General features: G+C 38.1%; 1 protein-coding gene across 1 annotated transcript in view; it reads right to left on the bottom strand.

The window, feature by feature from the left end:
* Positions 1 to 8503: 8503 nt before the first annotated feature.
* The window catches only part of CRELD2 (cysteine-rich with EGF-like domains 2), a 16644-nt gene continuing 14387 nt past the window's right edge, over positions 8504 to 10760 (bottom strand). The window contains exons 9-10 of the mRNA XM_009318771.1: positions 10626 to 10760; positions 8504 to 9135 (exon numbers count right to left, since the gene is read on the bottom strand). The exon at positions 10626 to 10760 is cut by the window's right edge and continues 8 nt beyond it. Coding sequence (XP_009317046.1) covers positions 9077 to 9135; positions 10626 to 10760 — 194 coding nt within the window. The 3' untranslated portion in view covers positions 8504 to 9076. The remainder of the gene's footprint in view (positions 9136 to 10625) is intronic.

Below are 10760 nucleotides of genomic sequence, written 5' to 3'. Positions count from 1 at the left end.
TGTGTCTTCATGACTCATCTTTCTCCCTTGCAAGATCACGGGAAGAGTTTATCCACCTTCTACAGCTCACACTGCAATCAAATTTCTTGTTGTGAAGTTGACGTCAGGTAGGAAGAACTTATTTTAATCACTGCATATATTATAATGTATAATAAAAAAAGATACAAAGTTATGAAGTACTTCAGTTGAAAGGTCTTTATCTATACTATGGCACATAGGTCATGTATAGACCTACCTATGAAAGTATTTTATAAACATAAGCATTTAGATGTATAGATGAATGTAAAAATGCAGTTGAGACATAATTCTTTATTTCCTAACCTGATTACTAAGGAGAAGCTGCTGCTTCAAGTCCAGGCTTATTAAAGAGCTCTAAGAGGTTGCCATTGATGGTGGATCCCACACCACCCGTTTCTGGTGGCTGCTTGATACACCTGATGACTTCTCATATTCCCTTTTCTCCATTCCTAGTGATGTGTGATCTTTCTATTTGCCAACGCTGAGCAGCTACAGCTAACCTTGTTTTCACTTGATAAATAAATGAAACAATAACTTTCTTAAAGTATGTTACAAAGTCACTGAGGGGACACATTCACACAGCAAAAATTATTAATTTCCCGAGAGCAAGTTAAAGTTGATCTTAGCACTGAAACTACATGTTTCATTGCTGCCAAGTTATGGTTAGCCATTTCCTTTACATAACTGCATTTCATATGAAAATGTCATCTGTTGTCATGCTTTTCTGTAGTTTCTGGCCTTCTTTGCTTCAGTGCTTGAAAATGTGACATTGCCTACTCCAGGAACCAAAAAATTTGAAAGTTAACTAAAAAACTGCATATTATTTATGTTAAATCTCAAACATGAGTCTCAGTTCCCTCAATCTATTCCTCTTCCACTTTTTGCAAGGCAAAGATCTTATATACGACCATCTTTTGTGTCTGTGCATTACTTCAAACAAATGAGGCCATGATCACAGCTGCATGTAGGAGAGCTCTTATTTATTGTGCTAGTCATTAAAAAGAATTACTATCAAATCAGCACCTGACAATATGTTCCGATAGATAAAATAATAGGGAATGATGGAAAAGACATTACCTCAGCAATTCTGTAATTAGATACTGCATTTCCAAATAGCACAGAGAGAATAATTCCACACTGGCAAGGGAAGAATAAGATGACCCACAAGGTCTCTCCTGTTAGAATACTGAACAATTTATTCACACATCCTTTTTTGGGCAGCCTTTTTTATCTAGAAAAAAACCAAAACAAAACAATTCAATATGTAGGCCACCTTATTTTTTGGTTTTAAAGTGTGTGTTCCTCCTTTCTCTTCCTCTTCTTATTAAAAAAAGCTAAACTTTTTTTTTTTAAACTAAGAAATATTAAAGAACAACAATGTAATTTTTTTTTTTTTAATTAGAAATAAGTCCTTACTGGTACACAGAATGGGCAAGAATAACAGGATCCGGCCTAGAATCCTAGAAGACACTGAAAAAATTAATGTGAAGCAGAGCTGATTTTATTTAAGGTGCCTTTTCTTTTTTCCTCAGGGAGGATAAATATGCTTAGTCCAGGTATAACTCTCAAAAAGAGGACAGAAAGTACTGGGTTTATAAAGTTATTGTATATGAAAGCTACCAAAATGATAGATTATACTACATGGACATTACAGATTTGCAAAACATGAAGCACCATCACCAAAGTATCCATAATAATTTCTCAAATATGCTTAGAAATACTGACATAGCAGCCCCAAGATGATTTAAAGATGATTGTCTCCAACATTTACAAGCTTAACTTAAGCATTCATCTTACAGCTAGTAAGAAATCCAACTTTTTTCCCCCCTTTCCCCCCCCCCCCCCCCCTCCTCTTCCTACCCCCCTTGGACTTACTGTGCCCTGTGAATACAGAAGAATTTAGTAAGAGAAGAATGTTTCTTCTAGCTGCACAACTTTCCAGCTACTACTCAAGCAGTTTCTGCACTAGTGGATGCAGTGGTAGATGTGGATCCTACATATCAAATGCTATGATGCAAACTGGGGAATGGGTGAGGATTAGGGCATGACTATTTAACAAAAGCAAACCAAAAGATGACCCTCAGCCCCCAAAAGCCTATGTCTCCCTACTGACAAAATCTAAATTAGGAGGGTCAAATTCAACAAAAAAGCATCATTGAGAGACAATATTTTTACCTCAGCAGCAGACCAACTAGTGTAACCAAATACCATTTTGCCATCAAAGCAACAGCAGGATCATAACCCTTGACGTCAGGAGAGTAAACCTTGGCCTGTTCTGGGATCTGCTTGGAAGGGAAGCTAAGGCAGACAGTCCTAGACAGAAGAAGGGTCCAGGAGAGTTGGTTGATTTTCGGTGATCGCCTTCTCTAATCTTGATGCGTGGGAAAACAAGCAAAGGTGGCAGGAAGCCGGCACGAATTAACAAGTGGCTCCTGACTAAACTCAAGACGTAAAAAGGCACACAAGGTGGAAACAGGAGCAAGTGACACAGGAGGAATACAGAGACACTGCCTTAGCATGAAATGATGGGGTCAAGAAAGCCAAAGCCCACCTGAAGTAGAACCGGCAAGGGATTTGAAAAGCATCAAGGGCTGCTACAGGCATGTCTGTAGCAAATGAAAGATGACAGAAAACATAAGCCCACTGCTGTGGGCAGGGGACCAGGTGACAAAGGACACAGAAAAGTTCAAGGTACTCAAAGCCTTTTTTGCTGTGGTCTTTACTGGTAAGATTTGCCTTCAGGATTTCCAGGCCTGTGGGAATGTCTGGAACAAGGAAGACTCACCTGGAGGAGAATCAGATTAGGGAACACTTAAACAAGCTGGACAGACAGTAAGCCCATGGGGCCTGATGGGATGCACGCATGAGTGCTGTGGAGGCTAGCTAATATTAGTGCAAAGCCATTCTTGATCATCTTTGAAAAGTCATATTGATCGGAAAAGGTTCCTGAGGACGTGAAGAAGGCAAGGTTGTGGGGTCTCCATTCCTGGAGACATTCAAAACTCAAGTAAACATGGTCATGAGCAACGAGGTCCTGCTCTAGCCGACCCCACTTTGAGCAGGGTGGTTGACCTAGACAACCTCTGAAGGCACATTCTACTCTCAATCATTCTGTGATTTTTGTCATCTCAGAAATTCATTTGGCTTATATTCCTGGCAGTGGCAAAGCTCAGTTTTGGTCAAGTGGCAGAATGAGTTCCGGCTGCAGCAAGTGTAAATGTGGAAGAGTTAACTGCGTCTCAGGCACATTTAAGAGACAGGTCACTAACTTCCTTACAGTCCAACTTTAACAGACAACCAGGGTTGGTATAATCAGGACCTGCAGCTCACGATCATAATACCATACTAGCAAAGCAAGCTGATGCTAGGCCAGGCCCAGGTTAGCTCAAGGTACAGGACATAGCGCTGTGCCAGGAGTGGAATGGAACAGTTAGTACTTTCATGTAATCACACTCTCTGCAATCTGAACTTCTGCTAGATCCCACTCTAGGAGCCCAGCACCCACTAGGTGTGAGCAGGGTGCCGACAACAGGTGTAATCGGTTCTAACAGCAACTATAAAATAACTCAACCAGACTTTGACGTCTACATTCTAGATAGCCAAAGTTAAGCAAGCTAGATATGTACTCCTAGCCAAAAACACCCCTCAAACCTCCCCCATGCAGGACATGAACGAGTCTGACTTTTCGTTCCTACAGAACTTAGGTGTATGAATCAGGATCAGCAAGTTGCGTCTACTGATAACACATACTCATTTTCTAAGAAAAAAAAAAAACACCACCACCAAAACCACACAAAACAAAAAAAACCCAAACAAACAAAAAAACCCCACACCAACCCTCTCCCCCCACACCTAAAAGAACACAAACTTGTACGAGCTCGCTCTTTTCTTTTGATGTGTGGTCAGATGCAGCCTTGCCCATCTAATTGTTAGAAAACCTAGTGGTTAGAGCACTCTCAGAAAGCAAGAGAAATAAATCCAGATCTAGGTCTCTTACCTCCCAGCGGATTATCCCAGGAGATTCCTCTACCTTCCAGAATCTTGGTTTAAGAAGTCTAGATTCAGTAGGACTAACAACAACTCTCCCCCTCACCCCCAAGAAATTCAAGGACAGGGTAACAAGGACTTGCCTGTTATCTCAACTACTTTACACGTAGCCACGTGTGCCACAAAGAACAATCAGTAAACTAGAAATTAAGTTTTAACATTCCAGTCCTGTAAGAGGAAATACTAACTTTTCTTTTAAAAAAAAAAGTTAAAATCAAGACAAAAAAGCTACAAAAAAGAGGTTTAATGCAACAGAAATACAATTTCAAAGGTACTTTCAAGTAAGAAAGAAAATCTAATACACTAGCGCAAGAGAAAGGCTACTACATTAACATCCATTAAAATCTAATTCTAACAGAAATCTGAGAGAAAAACCAAGATCCTTGCAAACATATTTGAGCTCTGTCTGCAGATCATATTTGGATTAACATTGGAACTGAAACCAGAAAGTTAGACATGGTGTGAAGTTGCTGAAAAAGATGAGGAAAATTCCATTTTGATCCAAGGAAGAAAAAAGCACAGGCAGTTGCTTTAAATAACTTCAGAAGTTTCCTTTCAGAACAGATAAAATATAATCTCAGAAAATAACCCATGGCAGACTGATAGACAGAGGGAAGGAAAGGGTATCAAGAGGTCAGCTAGGACCATTATGGAGAACTGCCTTTTATATTATTGCTATATATGATCCAGGACTGCTTGAGGGGTTTTTTTTGTTTGTTTTGCTGTTTTTTTTTTTTTTAAAAAGCTCCCCCCCCATGCATTCTTTTCAATTAGTCACTTATTAAGGCAAGCTTGAATTATTTGTATGCCTAACCTTGTGCTGTATTAAGAATGGTCTGAAAGCAACTTGAAGGGCAGGGTGCACGCTGTCTGTCAGGGAGAATTGTCTTAACCTATGCACAGTGCTGTATACACTGAGAGCTTAACACTCAAAATGTGATTTGGTGATTTTCACAACTCTTGGTGCTTTTTCAACTTGCAAATGTCAGTTCAAAGGCTAACACTGACAACTGCCTGACTGAAGAGTACCTCTCCCATACATAAGAGGATGATGTATGATCAGTCCTCGTCAACCATAAAAGGAAAAATAGTGTTGTGTTTGTACAATATATCCCATATTTTACAGTGACCTGTGTCCTCATCTTGTTTATAACCTATGGGCTTTGGCATCTCTCCTGAGAAAGAAGATAGTGATTTGAACCCTTTCAAGTGGTCTCTGAATTCCTGAATTACCTAAATCATCAAGTTATTCTGCAAAACAGACTTGTTTTACCCTATTTATGAATGGATGGCGTTATACTTTGCAGAGAACTCAGTGTCTATGGCAGACGTGCTGGGAATTCACACCAAAGAATAAATCCAGTATTATGTCCCAATGCTCAGATGAAAACATTTCAGCACATACTTTGATTCCTAAGTTTAGACACTGCAGGGGGATTTTGGTATACATGCTGCATACCTGAGACTGCTTTCCTGGCCTTGTTTAGAGCTTTAATTGAAACATGCAGGTCTGTAGGTTTGCTTGTTCCTAGAAAGTGTTCCTGGACCTTCTGTGGAGTCCAGCTATAAAGGACAAGGTTCTCTGGTATGTTAAAGTGACTAGATGATACCGAGTAGTGTATTTCCCATTGCTAAAAGTGCTTAGTCTTAGGTCAAGAAGCCCCAAAGAAATAGCAAGACAAACTACCAGAAAAGGGATGCTGTTTTTAGTTTGATACCACGCAATATGAAGTTTACAAAATAATAGATATGAATCTAGAAGTTCAAGGTTCACCTTGGTATTTATGACAAAAGTACCTCACCAACACTTCACTAAGGCACAAGTCTTGTTTGTGGGATATCTCAGATCACTTCTGAAGTATTTACCAACATATTCATATAGTTTGGCATGAGACCTGTAATTCCAGGCAACTGTAACTACCAAGTCTTGTACTGCATAACCAGGTCTCCTTACAATGTAATGAAATATTTAATAGGAACAGCTCACTTTTTTCAGCACTAAGCTGTTAACACATACAGTAGAAAGCATTCCTACCCTGGACTGGTTTGGTTAACACAAACCATTTGACCTTCATTGCCAGTTTCTGCTAATCAGTTTAAATCTTGCTCCCCCACCCCCTTCATTCTGGTTGAGGAGCAAAACCCGAGACAACTAAGAGTTGGATCCCCACTCTATTCAAGGCAGAGAAGAAAAAAAAAAAAAAAAAAAAATGATTTTTAGTTCCAACCTCTAAAACAGAGCAGTAATTACAGTCTGAAGTAGTAAAATGAGGATGCAGAATAAAACAGGAGGACTAACTCTAGAAACTCAGCATTGAGAAGGCATAAGGCAGTAGCATAGTGTTAAATATTTTTTTCAAGTACATAACTTGGTCAATATTCCTTCAGAGAAAGCTCTAAATATTTGAATTCACCCTTCTGGGCCCCTGACTTAAGAAGTTTATCCACAACAAATTAATGCAGAGCAATAGGTGCTAATAATCAGGGGGCAGGGGAGTGGGAGGATTGAGGGAAAAAAAAAAAAAAAGATATGTGACTCCTAATACCCAGGTACCACGTCTATGTATTTCCTAGGGAACAACACTCTAATGGTTCTACTGTGGTAATGGAAAGCTGAAAACATTCTCCGGAACCGAACAAGAGTTTGGTTATATCAGACTACTCTCATTACTTTTGCAGGTCAGGCTGGGAAGAGTTTCTCCTTTCTATCACCAGAGAAAAAACAAATTCTTGAAGTTTTTGTTTTTCATTACTTCATCCCAGAGTTGAGCTTAACTAGGACCAATTCAGTTAGGGCTTTTTGTCCAGAGCTTGGCAGGGGAGGAAATGGAAAGCAAATGCTTCTACAATGTAGTTAAGAACCTCTTCAGATATCCCCCCAGAGTCCCAAATAACTTGAAGGGAATTTAGAATAGCAAGTTCTTCTTCATATGAGGAAGCATTATTTCAGGCTTGAAACATTAATAGAAGAGTTTGTGCTGGAGAGACAATTCTGTTGAGTGTGAGTTGATGGTAGTTTCTAAACACAACTGACATTTCATGTTACTATTAACAAGGACCATTTGGACCATCATTTGGAACACCTGGGAGTTAAGTGTCAACGACTGAGCAACAGACACAAGCTACATTCCTCTAAGATCCTTAAGGCCTAATAGTACTGTAACTGGCTACACCTGTACTAAAAAACCCTGAAGATCCTTGAGATGTATTCCCTGTGCTCCCCAAACTGCCTACTTTTTCCTCCTTTCAATTTAGCACTTATTAAATACAACACCTACCCCACAACTTGAAAGATATATGGCATATAGGCCCATCTCTGGCAATTACAGCTGAAAAAGCACTAAAGTTTTCATTCTCAGACTGGCAAATTAAGAAACATCTAGATATAATGGCTGAAGGAAAATAACTTAAAACTGTTACAGCTACTTTAATACTATTGGGTATTTAAACTACAGCACACAAGATCAGCTTAGCTTTTAACATAAGAATCCAACAGAATCCTTTTTTGTACAATATTCACATAAATATCTGTTGCACATACAAATCCTAAATGGAGTGTTCACAAACTGAACTGTGACTTAGTCTGAACAAAGAAGTCTTCAGAAGTATACAGAAGGTGTTCGGCCTTCACTGCTCAACAGGTCAATCCTATTCATACCCTTTTTAATTTCCACTTACCTCAGGGTACTGTTTATACCTTCTTCATAGCCAAGCCTAAGCTATGATCTTTTTAGCTGTATTCTGTAATCCCTCTTTATGCTCCCTGTATCCACCACTGCAATGTATTCCAAACTTTACTCACTTCCATCAGAGCTTTAAATACTGTACCTGGATGGTCCTTAGCTTATTTACAGCTGTGATGGTCCTGCAGAATATACCAATTTTAGCTCTTATACTTGCCTTTAAGCTTAGAGACAACACATAGGAAGTTGTGTCTATGCTGTGCTTATTAGCTTTCCCTCTGAAATGGCACAAGAGACAACAAGATAAATTGATTGTAGTATGCTTGCTCTGCAAAAGACAGGAAGCTATTACATGCAGCAGTAGACTGTAGTGAAAGCCATGTATTCATCAATTCTAGAGAGTACTCATATTACAGCTGTGAGCCACTAAGTGCAGGTGTTAGCCAAACTTACTTTTCATCACTGTATAAACTAGTTTACATACTTAATGCAAGTGTCTGGACGAAAGACTTGTCTACCTACCTTTGGAAAGTTTTTTCAGTTTGACATAATTCTTCCTTTAGAGGAAAGTGTGTGTGTGTGTGTGTCAGGGTTTGTTGGGTTTTTCTTTTTTTTTTTCCCCCCCATATACCTTCCAGCACAACTGAGTGCTGGAATTCAGTGCTGAACTGAAATACAGTGCTTACAAGGTTCTGGGGTTTTGCGGGTTTTTGTTTGTTTGTTTTTTCTTTTTCTTTTTTTTTTTTTCTCACTGCCTAAATGAAAAATAGACATGGCAAGACAGCAAGGTATTAACATCTTAAAGATTTTTAAGGCACATTCCAACAAAATAAACTTTTATTGAATGCAGTATTAGGCATTCTATTTTGTTTAAAGGGAACAGTGCTTCCCCCCAAAAAAGATTCCCTTTGACAATTTCTAAAAGCTGTATTTCAGTTACAGAAATATTTCTCATGTCAAGAAACACCAAAATTCAGTCTAATTTTTTCTTGAATTATGAAGTGCAACTAAGTCCTTCCAAATGATGATTGTTTTCAGTAGGCACTAGAATGAGAAACCTGCAAATTGTTTACAATTGCTGGGTACAACATTATGTTAATTCAAATTTTATACTAACCCATCTAGAGTGTTGTTCTTGAAGAATTATATAAAAAGTGGCATTTAAGAATAAAGAAATGCAGCTCAAAGAGCAGTTTGTCACCATTAAAAAAAAAATCTTAATGGCAACCTGCATATTTAATACCATTTCCACAGTATGTCAGCTAGCAGAGGCTTAGTCCAATAATTTAAAACTTTAGATAGGAATGTCTTTTGGTTCTGAATGCAGATCATAAGTCATCATGTCCAGCAGGTGAAGGCTCAGTTGTTTCACTCTCTACTTCCTCTCCTGTGAAATTAAGTATCATAATTAGAATACAAATGTATTATTAATTATACCAAATAATTTTTGACATTAGGAATTTTTTAAAGAGAAACACAAATCAACATTTATCAAGACCACAGTAGCAATAAAGTCATATAGAAGAGCTACTTGCACCATACTCCTAGTCTAAGCTTTTTTTTTTTTTTACTAGATACAAAAAAAAACCATTTCAAATAAACTGGTATGATATTGTTAGTGGAAGAAAAAAAGCAGCACAGTTATTTCTATTCTAAGCTTTTGTTTTCAACTATTCACAATGAACTTTCTCCTTTCCACACGACCTGTCAGAAGAAATTCTGGTATTTGAAAACAGAAAGCAAGTATTACTCAGAATTATTTTCTATAGTGCAAACTGTTCAGTTCAGATGTTAAAACATCCTTTAAAAAAAGCAGAGCAATTTTATTATATTGGTAGCAGCATTAATCTAAGAAAAAAGCTAAGCCAATTTGTCAACTTTTACATTTTGCTTTTATTCTCATAGAATGTCAGGCCACATTAAAAAACATAGTAACTTATATCCTGAGTATCTGCACAGGAAAAGTGCATAACTGATTTTAAAGGACTAATAACAGTGAGTATCAAGAGTATAAGGTCTAAACTGTAGGGCCTTCAGTAGCAATACTACATACTACAAGAAAAAGCAGTCGGGGGCAGGGTGAGGGGCAGGCAAAAAACCCCAAACAAGCTAAGAAGTAGAAAGAAAATAGAGGTATGACATTGAGTGTCTCATTTATTCTCCTACAACCTTTACTGCAAAATAATCCTGTCTTTCACTTGGTAAAAAAGCCTGGACAGAGTAATGAAACACTAATGAACGTAATTCTGTCCATAATGTGTTATACATCCTAGAGCAAATTCCACTTGAGTTTCTTGACTGAAGGTATGATTTAAGTCAAACTAAACAGTTCCCTACTACTGAAAGGTGGATGTCTTCTCCATATTCACCTTCACACCAGCTCTGGCGCTTTTGTGATCACAAAATAAAAAAATTCAGCTCGCTCATCCAGCAAAAAGAATTCTGCTTAATTTTCTGAGATATCAGTGAGTTGAAGCAGCTTGCATGAGATCAGATAAACCCTTAAGTCATTATAATTAATGATAAAGGAAAAAAAGGGGAGGAGGAAGACCACCTTTTTATGATAGCAGTAATTTGCTAGTTCACTTTATGTAATGAAACTAGACACTTAAGTGACTTACAAACACAACCTTGAGTTAAGCAAAAAAATATCAACACAAGAACAGAACGTTTAAAAAAAATCCACTGTCTTTAAGCAAGAAAACATGCATGCCAGAACGTGGCCTACACCACAAAGTACTCGACACAGACCACAGCTGTAGGAAGATGAGATTATATAGCAGAGTTTACAAGCAACTAGACCCTTAGACAGAAATACACCTCCAAGCTGTCGATATAGCATAGTTTGAAAAAATCTGTCATTGAAAAGCCACTTGCCTGTTGTTACAGTTTGAACGCATGTTCCGTCCTTATCCTCAAACCCTTCTGAACATACACACTTGTAACTACCTGAAGTATTAACACAGTCTTGATTCTCTTTCATGCAGACCTTTTCAGGAAGGTTACATTCAT

Source organism: Pygoscelis adeliae, unplaced genomic scaffold (genome assembly GCF_000699105.1).
Source record: "Pygoscelis adeliae isolate BGI_AS28 unplaced genomic scaffold, ASM69910v1 Scaffold12, whole genome shotgun sequence".
Classification (NCBI taxonomy): domain Eukaryota; kingdom Metazoa; phylum Chordata; class Aves; order Sphenisciformes; family Spheniscidae; genus Pygoscelis; species Pygoscelis adeliae.
The sequence above is the reverse complement of the archived record's forward strand: the minus strand, read 5'-3'. Positions and strand labels throughout refer to the sequence as shown.